A 21064-nucleotide genomic window follows, 5' to 3' on the forward strand; every position below is an offset into this window, starting at 1 on the left:
TAAAATTTGAGGAACAAAGTCACACTAAGTCCAAAGGAATGAAATGTTGAAAATATTTCTATTATCATTTTAAAATTTATAGTAATTTAATGACCCAGGTGGATTGTGAAAATTCGACCGTTTTTTAGTGGTTTCATTGCATGTCGGGTTTTAACCGATTTTACTAATTTTTCATAAACAGGAAAATCGAGGTATTAAAAAATTTACCAAGAAAAAAATTTGTTCGCAATGGTTATGGTGGATTTATGAAAATACACAATAGTTTATAGAAAAAATACAAATGAATAATGGAAAATAATAAAGGTTGTTATGGTCAGTTCGGGTATAAAGAACAAGATCCATGAACGATCCGTGGCATTTTGGTAAATTGACAAGGCATTACTATTCATTGAATATAGTATACGCAATCTTTGGAAAAACAAAACGTGAAATGTGGCAGTGCTTCCGTTCCCGGCAAAAAAACAGAGTCGAGTCGGAGTCTTGCAATCCCAAGAATTTCCTCCATGACCACCGCTACTCGATTGAAGGGCTTCGGCGCTGCCATTGTTGCGGTTGCCGGAGCTTATGGTGCATTGGGTTTCAGGGACCCAGTCCTGTCCGAGAATGATCGAGGGAATATCTACAGTATTCGTAGCAAGATCAACGACGTTAACGCTGTTGTCCCGTCGAGGGAAGTCCAAGAATCTGTTTTGATGGCCGCCAGTTCGGTCAATCCTCTCGATGTTCTTGTTGTCGGAGGTGGCGCAACCGGGTGTGGAGTCGCGCTAGATGCCGCGTCGAGGGGGCTCCACGTTGGGCTTGTCGAGAGAGAAGATTTTTCGTCGGGGACTTCCTCCAGGTCCACCAAGCTAATTCATGGTGGTATGTGAAGGCTCTTGGTCGCTTCTTTTTGATAGTTTTCTGGTTGTATTGTTTCTTTTCCAATTAAATATCTAGTCTTCTTTTAATGTGTTTGTTATTCTTACTGGTCGCTCATCTAAGTTTTTGATTCTGAAAAGGAAGGATGTCAAGATCATAGATAATAGTTTAATATATGAAGTTCTATTCTACAGTGCCGTTGGCATTATTATTTGAATTAATTTTCTTCATCACCTTCTTCGTCTTGTCTTTTTATTATTTAGCAAGTTCTGATGTTTGTTAGTCTGCGATTTTGAATTTGATTTTAAGGGTAAGAAAAAACAAACTTTGGCTTTATTCTTTTCAATAAGACAATATGCATTGGTTGCTTTTACTTTACTTTTTTTTTTTTGTAAAATTGTTCTTCTTCTGGTTTAGTTTATGCGCAGATATGAAAAGGTGGAAGACAGAATCTGCTAAAATGCGAAAAAAGTTCTTTTTTTTTTACCTCTTTTGTATACTTCCCTTCCTTTTTTTTTATTATTTAGATATTGTAACTGGTCTAATGCATTTTTGTTAGAGAAAAAAGAAAACTAGTCGTCTTTAATTCTACGAGTATATTTTGTAGCAATTTTTTTAGTCCTGTTTATAACTATAGATATTAGTGACTGAAGAGCATAAGAATTAATAGCAAAAAACAAAGCATAGGAAATTGTTTAGCAATGATTTGATCAGTTTGCTGATTCAGAATTAAATGGCTTGGTCTTATTGGCGCAGAATCATTTGCTTTCTTTGGAAAATATAACCTTTTTAAACTTAGATTCATGAATCTAGGACACAAGGGGGGATACTATGGCTATTCAGTGTACTCATTGGGTTTGTTATTGAATGGCATTATGAAGACCTTGATGATATCATCTTACTATTATGTCCCTTTCTTTGCAAAGTGCAGAAATAGTTAATCCCTCCTAATCATTTAAAATTTCTCTGTAAAGTTTGTAGTCCCATTTTCTTTATTTGTCTGGATTTTGGAGTTCATTGGGTCTTCCAATTCAAGTTGTTGGTTCTTGGGTGCTTTTGGTCCTAGTGCAAAATATTTATGCAAGACATTTATTTGTTTCATATTCATATTTCAGAAGCTCTCTACAACCTGTTTTGCAATTTCTCAACAAGTGAGACTCTTCATTACAATGGTCAGACTCTGTTCTCTATCGGTTGGTAGGACCAATGTTAAACTTGCACCAAATATCAGACCATTGCATTGGCAGTTTGCAGCTTGTTCAACTGTCTGATTCTAATTGTTTAAACTTTGAAAACAAAAACCAGGAAAGAAAAAAAAAAAAAAAACTAGCAGAGAGATAAAAATAACAAAAGTAAATTTATAGACCTAACACAAACATTACTTGATCTAAACATTTATCTCTTGAACATTTCCAAACTGTTATATATAAACCAAATCAAGGAAATGGTTCAGAAGCTGACCTTAATTTCGTAATCAGTGATGGTTAAAATAGTTCAGCTATCTGTTTGTCTGGTCCAGTGTTCAAGATACTGATGACTGAACAGGACTCCTTTCCAAGGGCCTATCCTTGTGTTTTCTTTATCTTTCACTTTTGTCCTTCCATTTTTCTTCTATTGTTAAATATCCATTAAAGTTGCTGCAACTGTAGTGCAAAATTTGGTCATTCCATATCTTTTTGAAATTTTCCAAAGGAACTTGTAAAAAAATAGACGCAACATGCCAACATCAGGGAAGGGAACCCAATTCTCTATGAACAAAACATTATTATGTACAGTTTAAGGTCAAAAAGTGCCCCTTTTTTGCCTTAGGATCTACGTCATCAGAAAAAGGATCTACTTGCTCTGTACGATAGTGTGAACTCTAAGAGTTTGATTCGCATAAATCAATTTTGACTCAACTCAAAATACTTTGGGATGGATAAAAAAATTCATTCACTCCATATCTTTCTCAGACCATATCTTTCTTTAAAATGATATCTTTTCCACAATTTATGTTCTTCTTTTTATAGGTACCACAATTGATGCTCATGCATTGATATGAAAAGATCAATTTACATCAACATTGTCCTCACTTCCATCTCTTTAGAGTCTAGAGTCTGCTTCACATGTTAGGCCTTAGAAGGCCTTAAAGATTTTGTGCTTTTCATCTCTAACATCTCCCGTATGCTGGGAAATGCAGTAGGGCACCAGAATTGAAGTTCAAAAATCCGCTTTCTAAGTTGTTATACATGAGGTTAGGCCTGTTTGGGGTTCTCAATCTGAAGCGTAAACTTCTTAGCTGGTAACATACATTTTATATATATAGCTGTAATATCCACTAATCCAAACCTTTTATTGTCTTCTAGGGCATCCACTACTCACGCATGCCTTTCTTCCACCGTGCAGAAAACATCATTTATATCTCATGGAAACTCTTAAGAAATTCTGAAAAAGCAAGTACTTTATAAATAAATAAAAGACAACTGCATATCCAGCTTCAAGTTGATTTAATTTCCTCCTTCAGTGGGTTGGTGGCATTTTAGAGGTCAGGCAAGAAGTATCATGCTTAGTTGTTCAGGGTCAGTGGCTGAGGGAAATCCCTTGAGAGCTGAAGTGCTGAATTACTCACCCTCCTCCAGGGTTTATAGGCTGGATTGACCTGATTGCTGAAGGAGACTGGCAGGTAGTAATGATTGGCTATCTTCGAGGACAGAAGGTCCTTGGCTCCTTAGATACCTGATAAGGGAAAACAAAGGCTTTGGCATCCAAGATTTGCACAGCCTACCATATTTCTTCCTTATGAATGGATGAATTGGCTATTGTGAACCATCCAACAAATATGGGGCCATTTGGATTGGCCACCTGTTCAATCCTCCAGCCAACACCACCACTGTACATCATATTTTATCAGTACTTTCCCAAGTCAAATTGGCTGTTTGAAATTTTAATATTCTAATATTAAATTTCCCAAAAAATGGACTTATTTTAGCCACATAGCAAAGGTTTTTGAGCTCAAATTTGTCCTATTAATAGATGGTAGCAAGAGGAATGTCTGGGCCCATTTTGAGCCCAAACAAGTTTTCAGGTGGAAAATTCCTTGTGTTTTAGCTTTCTTCACTAAATCAGAACATCAATAGCTCATCTCATCACGTGGAAGATTCCTTATAGTGAATTTTACTATAAGGTACTTCATGAATATTTCATCTCATGGAATTTGTTATGATACAAGTATTGGAAAATGATACCTAAAAATAATAAATAAAAGCAGAACTGCAGTGTTGCCTGGACTCAGATAAAGGAATTGAAATCTGAAGCATTTCCTGGAGTCTGAATTGGTAAGCCCAAAAAATGGGTTCTTAGACACATCCCAAATACATAATATTATACTTTTAGAATTTTTATTAAAATTTATAAACTATATAACCATGAAAACTTAAATAATTAAATTACAATTTACAATTGACAATATTCCTAGCAAATGAACAGGTTGTAGACTAGAAGTTGTAGTAAAGTAGCAAACTAAATGGAAATTGGTAAGCATTGAAACTTGTATAAAACTAATGCATTCCTTTCATCCAAAGTGTCATATTGGTGGACCTTGAGCACTGATTGGGTCATCCGTGGGTGAGCTCTTCATGGGTGCATGGCTTCATGGTAGATCAGAAATGACAATATGGAATTATGGTATTTGAAATTTGGGCCTAATTGGAGGCTTGCATATCATACAAAAATTATTTTCTTTTTGCAAAACTCAATGGACATAAGTTACTGAGCAACATGTGGCTAATAAGGTAGTTTCTTTTTTTTTTTCCTTCCCGAAAATCAAGGGTGAAAATATATATTGGGCCGTGATTTTTCAAGCCAGTGGTTCCAACTTTCCATGCAGATGTCCCTTTGGCTGGTCCTTATGTGATTGAACTATTTATTGTGTATTCAGATCTAGTGTAGGGGCTGTAGGCTGTTTATGCAACTAGATGGATGCACCACTTGTTTTGGATTGTTGGACCACATAGGAGATTTATTCTTACTCCTTTTTATGCTAGTAATCTTGGGTTGCACATATGAAATGGATCTCATGTGATATAGGAGATCAATTTGGCAAAATATTTATAGGCTTGGAAGGTTTGGCCACTAAAATGGTGTCTCTAGATCCTCAAAAATTGATAATAATCATATGATTACTGTAATGCATGCTTTCATGATTGCTTCTGGAAAAAGAAGGGCTCTTTTTATTAAACTAATTTTAATATGTTATCCTATTTATTAATAAAATAAGAAAAAGATTAGTGTTATAATTTAAGAGGCAAGTCGAAATTCAGTTGCCTTACAAAACAGGGTCAGCATTTAGTAGCGTTGGGGCATTAGATACAAGCATGTTCATTGGGTCTATTTGCAGAAATTGTAGTGTCAACATACTTTCTAATTGAATAGTAGTAATCATAAGTTCCTGGACTAGGCTTACACCAAAAGCATGTGGACTCTTGCTTTATGATGTTAAAGACATTCAGGGCATTCTGGAATTCCACCTGGTTGAAGCTTAAGTTTTACGTATAGACATCATTCTGTGACTATTTTTCTATATAATTTCTTTTGGTGTTGTACAACTCCGTTTTGTATTTTTGGTTTATCAGTATGTGTTTTTGCTGATATAGATTTACTTTTTTTCTGGCATAGCTAGTTTCAGAATGTTAAGTAAGATTGGATTGGGTGGCTGATAATGCTTCATGGCAGTGAAAGTAGCAATACGATGACCAAAAATCCTAGGAATTTACATTATCCAAATCATATATTTAGCTTGTTGGTGTAGTTCTTTGGAATGGGATTTGATTTTTTTATTCAGTACATATAGTTTGTTGAATTTTTATAGGGGTTCGCTATTTGGAGAAAGCTGTTTTTAACTTTGACTATGGGCAACTGAGGTTGGTTTTCCATGCACTCAAGGAACGTAAACAAGTTATTGAAAATGCTCCCCACTTGTGTCAAGCCTTGCCATGCATGACACCATGTTTCGATTGGTTTGAAGTAGTGTACTATTGGATGGGGTTGAAACTATATGATCTGGTTGCAGCAAGACACCTTCTACATCTTTCTCGATATTACTCTGCACAAGAATCAATTGAACTCTTTCCAACTCTTGCCAGGAAGGGTAATGACAAAAGCTTGAAGGGTACAGTTGTGTACTATGATGGACAGATGAATGACTCCCGACTTAATGTTGGACTGGCATGCACTGCTGCATTGGCGGGTGCAGCAGTGCTTAACCATGCAGAAGTGATAGATTTTCTTAAGGATGATGTTACGGAACGGATAGTTGGTGTTTGTATCCGAAACAAACTGACAGGTACCATGGTCATATTTTTACAAACACTATTATGAGCTACTGTAGTTTATTACTTTACATGTTGCATAACTACTCCGTATTTTAAGCTTGTAAATTAAATGATAAATCAACTGAACTTATTTATGTAATCAATTCAAATTTTCTTCTTTTATTTTTATGAATGCACCATATAATGTGCACAAGGAGTTAAAGGATGTTATATTTGTCACCTATGAACTTTTTATAGGAAAAATATCATTGTTTTCTGAGCATCAACTAGTTGACCAGCTAATTATTTGAGGACCACGCTGACTGCTTCATTTAGGTGGTCGTTACTCATTATGTGGTCACTTGGGATGATTAACCATTGACTAATCTATAGTTTGTTAACTATAAAGTTTTCTCAAAGCTTTATCTCTTTAGGCTGAACTCTAATTATTTAAAATGCTATCATATGTGCTTTTATTTTGTTATATGTTTGCTAGTTGCTTTAAACATTTCTTATGGTATATAAATTGAAATAAGGCACATAATAAAGGAAGACTGTGAGTTCTTAAGTTTTCTTCCAATACGTAGTGTGCTGGTAAGGACTTGCCACAAATAAGGCAGCACATGGAATAATCAAGGTGCATTCTTTTTTTGAACAGAAAGGCTGGACCTCTCTATTTTAGACCAGCCAATCTTCCTATTTTATATTTGTTAAACAAAGATTGTAAATAAATGTTTTATTTTATTCTTCTATTACATATTTGCAATCTATATTTACTCCTATATGAGATTGCATCCATGCCTTGGATTTAGAACATATCTTTTCCTATGGTTGACTAATGTTATTAACCTAAAACAAGTCTAATTAAAATTATTCTATCCCCAATTCTTTTAACATTTACAATTTCATTTTTAAATCCTTATCTACTACTATTGCTACACAGTTTTCTACCATTCACTTCTTCCGTATACCATAATTTGTAGCTATCAATTTCTTTAGCATTTTTACCCTTCCATTTAGTTTTTTTGTAGGTATGCAGTATTAACCCTTCTCCTCTTCATAGTGTCTACTAATTCCATAGTTTTTCTTGTTAATGTTTCTATATTCCAAGTGGTTAAATGAAGTCATGTTTCTTAGACTAGCTTCTTTACCCACTCTTGTCCAGAATGATATGGGAATCCTTGCCTATTTGACACCACAATCAGGCGTTGCTGAGGACCATTCTAACAAACCCTTTCCCGCTTAACACTACACTCGGGTTAGAGTGCACCATGCCGTTTCTGGAGAAACCCTAGCATTTAGTGCCTGTTTCCAACCTAATGGAACCCTCCTTTATCCAAGCTTGGGATCAGCAATGAAAGACGAGTTCACATTGGCAGGGTTACTAGTTTTATTATCCAAGTGCCAATTATTCATTGCATTGACTAGGGAAGTCTAATTGACTACCCATGCCTCACCACATTAATAACAATGAAGGTTTAGATTGGTAAAGGTTAAATGACGATGCATCAAGGTGGTTGGGGAGAGAATTTGAACTTTGAAGAAGAGGATATTAGGCGAGCAACATTTTCTAAGGATAGATCTAAAGCCCTAGGTCCATTTGGTTTTACAATGGCTTTTTATCAAGATCAAGGTTCAAAATATCGTTACGTATCGGCCAGTATCGGCTGATATGTATCGTATTGTGGCCTTCCTGATATGCCCCTACATGGGGTGTTTCGGGTTAGACCATGGTTCAAAGGGTAGTCGGGCCTTAAACTGACCCCTCTGAACCAAATTCGAAAGAAAATAAATAAATAAACACAAAAAAAACCAATAGAGGCCGATACGCCTTACCGGCTTATCAGCTTGTATCGATACTTTGAACCTTGATTAGGATTACCAGGAAGTGTTGAAAAAGGATCTTTATTGAGGTTTTTACGGAATTTGTAGAGAAGCACATAATTAGTCGTAGAGTAAATTCCACTTTTTAGCTCTCATTCTGAAGAAGACTGATGCTAAGCACCCAAAGGATTATAGACAAATTAGTTTGGTGACCAACATTTATGAAATTCTAGATAAGGTATTATTGTCTTTGAGAATTGAGTCAATACTCCCATCTATAATTAGTCAATTTCAAGGGGCCTTTTTGGAGAGGAAGAGATTGTGGCATGTGGTGGTGTATCATGTTGGGCTCCGTTGGAAGCACCTTGGAAGGTTATCATAGTATTCTTTCTCAATTTCTCCAATTTATCAAGTATGATGTGCATTCAAGGAATTTTTTTTGTTTGTTTTTGGGAGGTTATTTGGGTTGGTAATGTTGTTCTTAAGGCTCAATTTGGAAGGAGTACAAATACAAATATGTAGAGTACAAAACCTTGTATTTTGTGTTATTTTGTATGTATTTGCACTGTACATATTTGTATTCGTACTCTTTCCAAATCGAGCCTAAGGATCTTTACCCTTCTCTGTACTCTATTTCTTTGTATAAAAAAGGTTGTTTCCTCATTCCTTACACTTCTTTGTTTCTCCCATAGTTTTGAGTTGAGATTTTGGTTTTTGTAGAGGGTTGAGGGATGGGGAGTCTGCTTCAGTGACTGGGCTTTTGTCTTCTCTTGGTAATGTTTGTTTGGAATCCCCTAAACAAGACAGGTGTATTTGGTTCCCACACCCTAAGGGCTCCTTTTCTTGTGTTTTCTTTTTTAAGTCCCTATGTTAGTCTCTAAATCCTCTGTTTTTCCCTGCCAAGGAGGTGTGCAGGCCTGTCCCCCCTAAAATCAATACTTACTGCTAGGAAGCATTCTATGGGAAAGTAAACACTTTGGAAAATGTATAAAACACCTTGAAAGTAAACACTTACTAATCTCTTGTCCTTGTCCTTTTGCTGCAACTATTTGGGATTGGTTATTTTCTTTGTTTGGGTGCAGGTGGAATTTGCCAACAGAAGTAACATCAACCTTTTTTTGCCCAATAAAAGGGGAAAGGTAATGTGGTGGTGTACTAGAGCATAGGTGAATGGACCATTTTGAAAGAAAGAAATGCAAGAACCTTCCAAGAGGAGAGTAGAGAATAAGTTTGGGACTGTGTGATGACTAGGGTAATACATTGGCTAAAGACTTTGGACAATTTTCACCAATTCTCCTTTGATGATATTTGAAGGAATTGGTCGGTGGTGACAAACAGCTCTTCGAAGGACACGATAAATTTGATCTGGACTCCTCCTAAATGATACTTGAAGCTGAAGTCTGATGGGAGTAATTAGGGCAACCCATGTTCCTTTGGCACTGGAGGGCTTCTTAGAGATAAGGATGGTGATGTTATGGCCTTATTGTCGGGTCCTGTGGGAGTAGGAGACTCAATAAGGGCTGAATTATTCGCTGCCTTACAAGGAACCCAGATTGCAAATGAATTAAGAGTGGAGAATTTGGTGATTGAAGGTGATTCTAAGGTGGTCAGTGGTGGTGGGTTGGTTGAAGGATCTGGTGTTTATTTCTTGGTGCTACAGGGATGAAATCGAGAAATTCAAGTGGTTAGCAAGAAATATGAATTTGAGATTACAATGGGTGGGGGAGATCAGATAATACTATGTCTGATTACTTAGCCAAGCAAGGGGCAAACAGGGATCAATTGTAATTGGCTCAATTGTGATTTGTTTTTTTTTTTTCCTGCTGTGCTATGTTTTTCCAGTTAGTTTAGTTTCCTGGTTAGGAGAGGTCGCAGTTCACGCCTCTCCAAGGGCTGCTTGTGATACTTGTTTTTCTTGATATTAATAATATCCTCTTTTTATCTATCAGGAAAAAAAACAATGAAAAATATATTGCTCACAATGGTACAATGGTACAGTAATATACCTATCTTGAGGATACTGATATTATGATTTATGATCTTTGCTTTTGTTATTTTTTCAATTCTCTTGGCCACTGTTTGCTTTATTTTCATCCATGATGTTCCTCCAACCCCTTACTCATCCCCCCCCCCCCCCCCCTTCTTGAAACCAAAATAATGGTGCATGAAATATGTTGTATTTGGAGCATTCTGGCTGCTCCAGATAGAGTTTGAAGTCACCATGTCCAGAGGTTCCAAGTTGATCTAACTTTTTAAGATCATATGGAATGGAGTCTGCATAGGATATCAGTAAGTTTTTGCATATTACAGGATAGGAATACACATTCTTTTAAATTATTTAAATCTCTGGTAAATTATGGATTTCAGCAAATGAAACTGAGGTCTGACCTGCTCTGTACATTGCAAACTCAAGTAATACTACGTTGCAACTTGCAATTTTCCTTCCTATATAGCAAGTCTGTGTGTAGCTAGATAACTAAAATGCTTTGTTTTACTTCTTATGTTTCTTACGATCTGTCCAAGTTCATCAGGCAAGGAGTTTGATACATATGCAAAAGTTGTTGTTAATGCCGCTGGGCCATTTTGTGACTCTGTGAGGAAGCTTGCAGACAAGGGTGCACAGTCCATGATCTGTCCTAGCAGTGGGGTTCACATTGTTCTTCCTGATTATTATTCTCCAGAAGGAATGGGCTTAATTGTTCCAAAAACCAAGGATGGCCGTGTTGTTTTCATGCTGCCATGGTTGGGAAGAACAATTGCAGGAACAACAGATTCTAGCACTACAATTACAATGCTTCCAGAACCACGTGAAAGTGAGATACAATTCATACTGGATGCCATCTGTGATTACCTTAATGTTAAGGTTTGAGTCTCATGCTAGCTATATCCTTTTGCCTATAAGAGTATTTTATGTCATAAAACAGAAATTTGCATTCCTCCATAGCTAGGACAGATCATGGTGCACCCTTTTCTGTTATTCTATCCAGTATGATGGATGACCATAACCATTCCTTTAAATATGGCACTATTGTTATTTTTGCACTCTAATTTTGGTTTTGGTAATAAAACTTCAAGCTTTTATTGAATTTATTAATATTTAGTTTAATTTATTCTGTTGCAAGCTTCTTCCTGGAGCTCTTAGTATTGTTGCTTTCTTTCCCATCCTAGAGCATAGTTGTCTGGCAGGAACTGTTTTAAAGCATCTATATATTTTGTCTTCTAAAAGGCATCCATCTAGTTTCCATTACACATGTGTACCTCAGCCAAGGTATAACAATCCTTATCTTGAAGCCTTCCTCTGCCAGGAACTTATCTTTTCTTTCTAGTTTTCCTTGTAGCAATTCCTTGCCTATCTGTTGTTGTATCAATCTCTGACTATCCCTTGTGGCTGCAATGTTGAGTTTTTTCGATACATGCTGATACTTGTAAACCATGCAATCCCAGGCTTAGCAATGTTATTGAAAATGTGAAATGTATTTACATTAGAAAATGCTTGATTAGTAACTCGATCATTGTATCTTCCAATTTTGTCCATTTGTCCCCCACTCATGAAAAAATTATTCTAACATGATTTTCTCCTATTATCTATATTCAGGTACGCCGCACAGATGTTCTCTCTGCTTGGAGTGGTATTCGACCATTAGCGATGGACCCTTCAGCAAAGAACACTGAGAGCATTTCTAGGGATCATGTTGTCTGTGAAGATTACCCTGGATTAATCACAATTACAGGTGGAAAATGGACTACATACAGAAGGTAAATTTCATTTGGATAGAATGTTGATTTTTCCCTAGAATTCTGGGTGGATGTCTTTCATTTTGAGCAAATTTCCACAACATGGGGAGACTTTTTTGCTTGAGGCTTGGCCCATTGTGTTTAACCGGAATTACTGTTCAGCACTAGAAATATCACCAGAGATTGTATTGCTTGAAAATGGAAAGTATTTCTTTAAGTTAATAAAAGTAAATCATTAGATTGAATTTGCATTTTTTTTTCTTCCTTCAGTTCAAGTCAGTATTTTGGTCCATTAACTCAGCACATGTATGTACCTTTTTCAATCCTTTTGGTATCGTACTTACTAAAACCAATTCCAGCATGGCAGAAGATGCGGTTAATGCAGCTATAAAATCTGGCAAATTGAGCCCAACCAATGGCTGTTTGACTAACCACCTGCGAATTGTTGGGGGAGATGGTTGGGATCCTGCTTCATTTACAGTGATTGCTCAACAATATGTTCGAATGAAGAAAGCAAATAATGGTGAGGTTGTTCCAGGGGTAATGGACAGTGCTGCAGCCAAACATTTATCTCATGCTTATGGAACTTTAGCTGAACGAGTGGCTGCCATAGCTCAGGTTTGATTTTTCTCTAAGCTTTGTTCTTTTTATTGTTAGTTGCAGAACAAAATTTTACAGATTTCCTTTGTGACTTATTTGGGCAATAAGTGATTGATTCTGTTATCATGACTTCCATTGTATATCATGGGTTTTGATAAAGTGAGTAAATATTTTAAACTATGATTATCATGGTCTTCCAACCATCATTCACCCAGATAGTCAGACCTTCAGCCTGGAAACCATTCAGGCAACTGGTTCTGTTTCACCCCTGAACTGTTCCTTTTCCAAAAGCCGTTGGCTGGTCAGTAACCTGCTGATCCGGACAATGAACCACTGACCCGGAATCCGGTGGCTAAAGTGGTTCTGGTTCCGGGTCGGTTTTTAAAACATTGATGATTATAATTTAAAAGTTCTGGTCAGTCAAATCCAGCCCTAGGCAGGTCATTCAATGCAAAATAGTCTGGGAACTTCAAATAACAAAAACAAAGGAAGAAATTAAAGCAGGTAATTATTGTATGATATTATTAAGTTATCTATCTCCAAGATACGATTCACCTAAGCTAAAAGATCGATTTTTTTTCTAATGGGTTAAACAATGGGTGTTTCGTCTACAGATTTTCCTGGATCTAACACTTATTAATGATGGATTATGGTCTCATAAATCTTAATAAATAGAGCAATTTAGAAATATAATAATTCCATGGCCTAGATTTGTAAATCCAATTTTCTCATTTGACTTTCTAGAATGAAAATCTTGGGAAGCGGCTTGCCCATGGATATCCTTTTTTGGAAGCCGAGGTTGCATACTGTGCCCGGCATGAGTACTGTGAGTCTGCTGTTGATTTTGTTTCTAGGAGATCTAGGCTTGCATTTCTGGATACTGATGCAGCAGGTAGAGCATTGCCACGCATAATTCAAATACTGGCCACTGAACACAAATGGAACGAATCAAGGCAGAAGGAAGAGTTACATAAAGCAGAAGTTTTCTTGGAAACTTTTAAGTCATCTAAAAATGCTCACTTCCTCGATGGTAAGCATACAGGTATGTAATAGTTATGCTTTTCATATTAGTTTGAATAGTTCTTTTCCCAATTTCTATAATCTCACAGGTTTGTTGTCACTGAATTTGGCAGGGTTAGGGTTATGATTTTGGAAAATAATGTGTTTCTAGAAGGCTTAGTTTTGGATCTCCATGATCGATTTCCTTGCACAAGTGGTTGTAAGAGAAATCTCCCAAACTCTTCTTGCGAGGAAGTTATAGTTTGTTTTTATTTACCATGTTAATCAAACTTGATTCAGTGGTTTGGCACCACCACTGCACTTCACATATTTTCACAATTTTCCCATCTCTGGAGAGGCTTTTGATTCTTTTGAATTTGTAAATTCTATACCATGTTTTAAGTTATTTCCCCCGTCTGTGGGCTTCAGTGTCTTGTGTAATTAATATCTTTATGTGCCACTGATTCTCCACGTAAATTTTTTCCTTTTATTTTGTGGCTAATTTTGGCTGGGTGGTTATATTTTGATGTTGCAAATGGCCTATCAAAAAAAAAAAAAAAAAGGTTGCAATGGCACAATGGGTAAACAACTGCATCCTTATATATTCCAAGTCTATATATTTTTCATTTTCTTCCACATTGATGTTTTAAATATGTTGTGGCTGTTGCTATCTAATCTAACATGTTTCTTAGTTTAAGACACGACCATAAGTTTCCCTCCATTGCAACTTGGGTGATCAGGGCTCGAAAACAACCTCTCTGTTGTGCACAGGGGTAAGGCAGCATACATCTGCTTCTCTCCAGATCCTGCATTGGCGGGAGCTTTGTGCATTGGGCTGCCTTTTTATAAGGATTTGATGATTCCAGATCTCCTGCCCACGCCTACACACAATACACCACCCCCCGTGAATTGGGAACATTTCTCTCTGCATAATACTATGCAGAAGATGAGATGTTCTCCATGTGTGGCTGTGATAAATGCGGGCAGGGTTCTCGTGGGCAGGAGATCCAGGCTCGGATTTGATCGATGCCAAAGATAGCTTGTTTTCAAGCCGCTCTTCACAACTCTGACTACCTATTTCATAAAATATTTGTCCCAGTCTGGAGTTGAGACGGAGTCTGCTCCTCATACTTGAGCGCCTCATATGCACATCCACCGTGCATTGGAAATATCTCCCGTGAATAATAACTAAAAGCACGAGAGATGTTCCCGATGCATGTGTGTGTGAGGCGAGTTTGAGGCGCCCTCTGTGAGAAGCAGATCCGGTCTCAGTTTTATCCAGTTTTATAAACACTTGACGTAAGCCAAGATTCAACTGCTTCAGCCTGGTGCTTAGACAATGGGATTCTTTCTAATTTTTTTCCCTTCCTGGTACTAGTCCCGATTCAGCCCTAAATGCTTTATTTGGGCTATCAAGTTCGAGCTATAGCTAAAGCATTGAGGAATGAGGACACAACATATCCAAAATGAAGGGCATCCCAAAGGGGGTGTCAAAGTGTGGTGTGTTTGAAACTCTACACCTATATAAGATGTTCTACATTGTGGCATTGATGTATTGTTAGCAAAATTTGGCTTCATGTTAAATCCAGCTCATAAGTATATTTATCTTCACGTTCAACCAATCACGTATTTTGCTCTATGGTGAGACTCATGATGGATTTTATTTTAAGACATTTCAATCATTTATTACATTACATACAGGGGTTGGGGGTGTGAAGTTCAGATCCTATCCTCACAGAACGTGCCTCACACCAACCTAACAACACGTTTCAGCTGTGCATTTGAAATATCTCCGTAATTGTAAGATTTTATTCATAGGGAGATGTTCTCAATGCACACCAACCTCAATGAATGGACTAGTAAGACATTGAATTGGACCAATCCAGACTTAATGGTCTATTTATTGGATTGGATTGGGCCTGGTTCATCCATAATGAATTTATATTGGATTGGATTGGATTGAACCAATATCTAGTCCATTGATAGAAGATAAGAATATAGGTGTCAATGGACCAGATTTGTATTAGAATTAATTTAAATTAATACAATTTTGAATAGATTGGATGATTCAGACATTGAATTAGACCGGTCCAAAAAATTTATTGGATTGGTTTGGACCTGATCAATTTGTAATGAACTCACATACCCTTAGTATTTTGTATGTATTTATGCCGTACATATATTTATACTCTTTCCAAACTGAGCCTCATGGGAATTGTTCGCATGCACGTCAGTGGTGACTTTGGTGGAAGGCCCCTAATTTCCATTTTAGATTTTAATTTTGGCCCACGGCCCACTAGTATGGTGATGAGGCCCTTCTTTTGGAGCCCATTAACTATTGGTAGCTATTTTAACTTCTTACAAATTACAGGTCCTTTGTCCCCACCCGCCGCCTAAGATCGTATAAACGTTCGCCTAGGGTTTCAATGAATCCGGCGTAGCCCGAGCTTGATACCAGAAACACAGGCACTCGTTTATTCTCTTACAGATTGAGAGTCGTCGAGAAAATAATGGGTGGCAAATGTCCTCACCGGAAAGTGAAGAAGAGAAGGTTTTCTCACAAGTCATCTCGCCGAGCGAAGTTCCTTCTCAAAGATATCCTTTTCTATTTTCTGTTATTTCTTCCGTTCTTCAGTTGCTCCGTATTTCACCGTTTGCTATGGAACTTTCGTTTTCGAGATTTAAAAATTTCCTTAACTAGTTTCGATCACGCGATGATGCTGTATACGAAGAGCTTCGGAAGCCAGATGAGGAGAGGAAGCCCCTGCCCCAGGATGAAGATCTTCCAGGGATGGGGCAGTACTACTGCTTACACTGCGAGTAAGACGGATTTACCCATTCACCGACTTTCCATATGGGCTTCCTTTATTGGGTTTTGGTTTCCTAATGTTCTCTCTCTCTTTCTCTCTTCAGCCGGTACTTTGCGAATGTGTCTGTGAGGGATGAGCATTTCAGAACGAAACGCCACAAGAAGCGGTAAGCAAATGACGCTCGATTTCTTGCTATTCTTACGCTATTGTCTGTTAGGCAGGCCAGGACCATAGGATGTTACGTGTATTTATCCTTCAGGGAGCATCTTATTATGTCTTTTAATTCAACTCATCTCATTTGGGGACTAGGGAGATGATAAATCACGTATAGACTTTTTCGTTCAGCCAATTATGTATCCCTTAAATGAATGAATAAGGTGTGTACATATTTTAGGCAATTGTGTTAATATTACAACTGGAGTTGTGATACGTTGACATTTTGGTTATAGAGGTGCTTCACTCTGGGTAAATAATGGTAATTTCTACTTTTGTTTCGATTGGTCTGAGTCTCTAAGCTAGTGATTACTTTATTCATCCCAACTCCAGTCTCCGGGTGTTTATTGACTGTATGGTGGCAACATTAGCATTTTTTAAATCAATATTGGCAACATTAGCATTTGCTTTCATCTTCTATTCGTTGTGTTGGAAATGGTATATTTATTTTCTACTCTGTTTACTGCCCCATAATATGTACCACCTGGGTTAAAATAGCTCAGTTACAGCTTGTAAGAGACTAAGAGTTGGATATTGGCCTTTGCAAAAGGCTGATCCAATTAGAGAGAGGGTCTAAAGGACTTGTTGATACAGAATCAGGGGAAGAAAGAGAGCCACCTAAGTGTTTGTGTTGTTGTACCGTTTGCTTCTGCTCTTTACAAGCAAATCAAATCATTGATTAGATTCTTGTGCTGTTTTGATCTTGCAAACCTAAGTGTTTGTGTTGTTGTACCATTTGCTTCTGCTCTTTACAAGCAAATCAAATCATTGATGAAATTCTTATGCTGTTTTGATCTTGCACACATATATTACTTATTTAAGGTTAATAATAAAAAAAAAGAGACATACTGCATAGCCTTGCATTTGATAGAGATGAGGAGCTGGAAATATGCAGCCAAAAAATTAGAACCCTGTTTGGTAGAAATTGTCTCATTGTTTTAACATTTTAGATTTTGCTTAGTTTTTAGAAGCTTTTCTAATTGAATCAGGTTTGGTTGGTTGTCTAATTCTTGGTCTTTAGTTGACTATGATAATCGGATTTGTCTAAGGTTTTATGGATTTCCATATTGGGCACATTGTATCTGTGTTTGGATATTGACACCAAATTTTCCTTGCATTTCTACCATATTCTATCATTAAATATTGAATTTTGAATATAGGGTACATGCCACTGAATGTTACATTTGCAAAATTTGGAGTTCTGTTTCATGTTGTATTTTATTTTTTTTAAGCTTCGTCAAAATTGTCAGACTTGGTATGAGTACCAAATTGTGCAGTTCATCACCAACCTATGGTGGTTCAGTTGGTAGGATCTCTGACTTGTTTGTAGCAGAGGCCTGGGATCAAATCCTGCCACCACCAGGGTTGGGGGTAGGGGTGCGCACGGTTCGGTTAACCGAACCATGGGCATATTTTGCAAACCGAGCCTGTACTACCGGTTTTTGTATCAGTCCGAACCAAAACCAAACTGAAACAAGCGGTTAACCAGTCTTCGGTTTCTGGTTTATGTTTTTGTTGTCATTTTTATTAAAAAATGTTTCCTATTTAAAATAACCAAAATAACAAGGATTCAGATTCAGATTCGGAGAAAATAACAAAAATAACTGTAAGGGAGAAGAAAACCAGAGCCCAGAGCAGAGACTCGGAGAAGGAGAAGGAGAAGAATGGGGGAGAAAGAGAACTGGACGACGACGGCGGCAACGGGAGAGGAGAAATGGTTCGGTTTCTGTCTGTTGATCTGTTCTTGTTTTCCTTCAGAAACAAGAAGAAAGATAAGTAGACAACCGGACCAGACGATCGCGACAGCGACAGAGGAGAAAAAGAATTGGCCGATGGACTACAGCGACGACGATGGGAGAGGAGTGGTGACAATTGCTAGGGTTTCTGGCTTCTGCTGTTCAAACAAGAATAAGAGGTCAGAGGTTTTGGTTTTGGTTTTGGCCTGGGTTCAAATGTTTGATAGAAATATTCGTTTTTCATATTTTTTTGGGCTTGGGCCAAGAGAGAGGGGTGTTGGGGGCTGGGCCGTTGGGGTGGAAACATATTAAAATAAAATAAAAATATAAATATATATATATAGATATCGGTTAGTTCGGTTAACCGTCGGTTTTTTTATAGGTTGACTGAAAACTGAACCGGTCCTTTGTTTTTTTTTTTTAAATTCGAAACCGAACTGGCCAGTTTGGTTAACCGGATTTTTCGGATCGGTTTCTTTGGTTCGGACCGGTTTTTTGGTTTCTTATGGACACCCCTAGATGGGGCAATCAGTGTCAATCATTTCCTCTTTTAGCAGGTTACTTTTAGTCACCATTCACATGCAATACAGGGGGCGTTCTTTTTTTGGATTTTGATAGGGGGAAAGTTGGATTTCCCATTGACCAAGAAACCTATGTTCTTTTTTCAGATTTATGTGGGAACCAGGGAAAGTTTATATTCCTGGTATCACTTACCCAAGTGATACCCATCTGGGGGAAAATTGCCAAATGGGGCAAAAATCCCCTTTTTAATAATGAAATTTTATGGCTAAAATGGTCATGCCTTATTTACATGTGAAATAAAAGAACATGGGTAAATGCACTTACTCGGAAAAGTCTTTCCTGGGAAACACTTACCTGGGTAAGTGCATTTACCCAGGTAAGTAACTTACCGAAAAGCGAACGGGCCTCAGTGAAATGGTATTAGGGATACCGGTGTTTTACAAATAAGGTTTTTCTGTATCTCAAACTGCTCAACCTATGTTATGACCTCCCTGATCCATGAAGTTTCCGGTTGATCTGTCCATGTTATTGCTCCTGATTGGGTTTTAATTATAAACTTTTCTGCTCTTGGGTTTTGACATGTCTCCCTTGAGATGGGATGGTAAGCCCCTCGGGTTCCTTTATTTATGGGGGAAATAGTTGTTGATAGTCTTATCTGGGACTCAATTGATGCATCTCTCATGTATTGCATGTTATCAGCAGTAATGGGTTTATATTTGACTGATAAATTAGTTTGGTGATTATGCAGTGTGAAGCAAATGATGGGACCTGCACCACATACTCAACTGGATGCTGACCTAGCTGCGGGGATGGGGATGCCTGACAATGGTCCAAAGCTAATGTCCATGTGAGCCACCTAACTTTTATTGCAGTTAAAGAAATCAGCCTCTCTAGCTGATAGATTTTTGTCCATCCAGTAACTGGCTCTACTCGCCCAAATTTTCTTAAAAGTTGATACATATTAGGTCCTCATTTTGCAAAGCGGAGTGCAATCATTTCTCTCTTTGTTGTTCACCTTGTGAAGTCTTCCCTTATTTGGTAACCTGTACATTAATTACCAAATGATATCAAAATCTCTACATTTATTATCAAACGATGCCAGATGCATTAACACAACTAAAAGCTGAAGGGATGAAACATTTGATGATTTACCACATAGGACAACTACGACAAAATGTGAAGACAATTTATTTGGATCTTGGTAGGTGGTAGCTAGGGCTCTTAGTTTGCTTTTTGAAATAATTTTCATGGTGAAATGCCCCAGAAATCGGCTGTTTCTTACATGTGCACCACCATATAACAATGTTAAACACGTAATGATGCTGTATTGAGGTTGGGAACTTGGGATTGACCTGCACCTTCCTTGCCTTATTTGTTCTACATTTACTAATGCAAGAAAACCAATTATCAATTACAATTTTCATAAATTCTGTAAGCTAGAATTCCCTCTGCAATTGTCTCGTGAATCGTGATGCAGCATCCATTCGACAAGTGTCTCGTTGATGCTTGTTGGAAAGTGGACGTCGGTTTTCAGATGATCTATTCAAAATACGGTAATGTATGTGGAAATCTGTGGGTGGTTCATCAACCTCCGGTAGCAATTGTCGAATGACTCATGACCAACCATACCCTTTGTAATCGTTGAATGACGTAAAAGAGTGCTCCCGCAAGGTACACATCCTCCAAAGCTGTTGTCTCCTAAGCTACAAATGTAATCGTATACTCTTTTCCCATCCCCCATTGGGTCTCTCTTTCACACCTACTCACCACGAGCACCATCACTAGGGACTAGGGAGTTCTGTTCTTACTCGGACGCTCCCTTTATTTGATCAAGCTTTTTCATTCGGGAATCGGGATCGGGTGTTTCAACATGTGCCAGTTCCAGTAGCTTAACCATCACAGCCGAAGCTGCCTCCTTTCTTTCTTGAGCATTTCCCCAAAATCCTAGCTAATACAGGGCTCCGTGGTTTGTTCTAACCTTGATTTTTTTACTCTGCGCATTGTACCATTACCACGTCTACCACTGGGCTAGTTGTGGTCCTTTTCCAATGTAAACCAACAGTGACAACGTGTAAGTAATAAATTCCCTTCGTTTCTATGTCTTCTCATGTAAATCTGTCCTTTGACCCAGAACTGAAGTAGGTTTTCTTTAGGTTCTTGAAAAATAAGGTCGTTTCTATGCGTGCGTGTAAATCAACTCTGTGTTATTTGTCATTGAGCCCCAAATAAGGTCGGTCATGCTGATATTGATCACTGAATTAATCGTCTCTTACATTTTCATGCCAAGAACATGAAATTGGAGACTGCTGGATTCCATTGTAAAGTGAAGTGAATTGGTGATAGGGGGTTTCGACAAGGATTTTAGTCGAACACCGATGAGGGGACGTGCCTTCTGAGATTAATTCCTCCATTAACGTTTTGTTATTTTCCTTTTAACAATGAACATCGAAGAAAACAAAACTTTCGTAGGAAAGAAGAG

At 37.6% G+C, this 21064-nt stretch overlaps 2 protein-coding genes across 3 annotated transcripts; both read left to right on the plus strand.

Annotated features, from left to right (window-relative positions):
• The first annotated feature begins 408 nt into the window (after window positions 1–408).
• LOC148847105 (glycerol-3-phosphate dehydrogenase SDP6, mitochondrial-like) lies at window positions 409–13806 on the plus strand. 2 transcript variants are annotated; one of them, XM_088952479.1, is made up of 7 exons: window positions 409–861; window positions 5705–6178; window positions 10502–10833; window positions 11566–11726; window positions 12065–12323; window positions 13050–13347; window positions 13439–13806. In XM_088952479.1, the coding sequence occupies exons 1-7, from the start codon at window positions 504–506 to the stop codon at window positions 13450–13452; spliced, it is 1896 nt and encodes a 631-aa protein (XP_088808605.1). In that variant the 5' UTR covers window positions 409–503; the 3' UTR covers window positions 13453–13806. The 2 variants fall into 2 exon arrangements, with proteins under 2 accessions (XP_088808605.1, XP_088808607.1); XM_088952481.1 differs by lacking the exon at window positions 13439–13806 and having other exon boundaries at window positions 419–861; window positions 13050–13355.
• A 1845-nt stretch (window positions 13807–15651) lies between these two features.
• On the plus strand, window positions 15652–19678 carry LOC148847106 (uncharacterized). The gene is made up of 4 exons (XM_088949321.1): window positions 15652–15899; window positions 16016–16124; window positions 16218–16280; window positions 19334–19678. Exons 1-4 carry the CDS (start codon window positions 15815–15817, stop codon window positions 19434–19436), a joined length of 360 nt encoding a protein of 119 aa, XP_088805447.1. The 5' UTR covers window positions 15652–15814; the 3' UTR covers window positions 19437–19678.
• The last annotated feature ends 1386 nt before the right edge of the window (window positions 19679–21064 follow it).

This window comes from Nelumbo lutea, chromosome 6 (genome assembly GCF_056320005.1).
Source record: "Nelumbo lutea isolate HS-2025 chromosome 6, American lotus-T2T, whole genome shotgun sequence".
In the NCBI taxonomy this organism is placed as follows: domain Eukaryota; kingdom Viridiplantae; phylum Streptophyta; class Magnoliopsida; order Proteales; family Nelumbonaceae; genus Nelumbo; species Nelumbo lutea.

Coding starts and splice junctions, on each gene's coding strand:
- LOC148847105 (XM_088952479.1), top strand. CDS start 504: ATGACCACCGCTACTCGATTGAAGGGCTTCGGCGCTGCCATTGTTGCG. Junction 862..5,704: donor CACCAAGCTAATTCATGGTG/GTATGTGAAGGC, acceptor GAATTTTTATAG/GGGTTCGCTATTTGGAGAAA. Junction 6,179..10,501: donor TATCCGAAACAAACTGACAG/GTACCATGGTCA, acceptor CAAGTTCATCAG/GCAAGGAGTTTGATACATAT.
- LOC148847106 (XM_088949321.1), top strand. CDS start 15,815: ATGGGTGGCAAATGTCCTCACCGGAAAGTGAAGAAGAGAAGGTTTTCT. Junction 16,125..16,217: donor TACTACTGCTTACACTGCGA/GTAAGACGGATT, acceptor TTCTCTCTTCAG/CCGGTACTTTGCGAATGTGT. Junction 16,281..19,333: donor ACGAAACGCCACAAGAAGCG/GTAAGCAAATGA, acceptor GTGATTATGCAG/TGTGAAGCAAATGATGGGAC.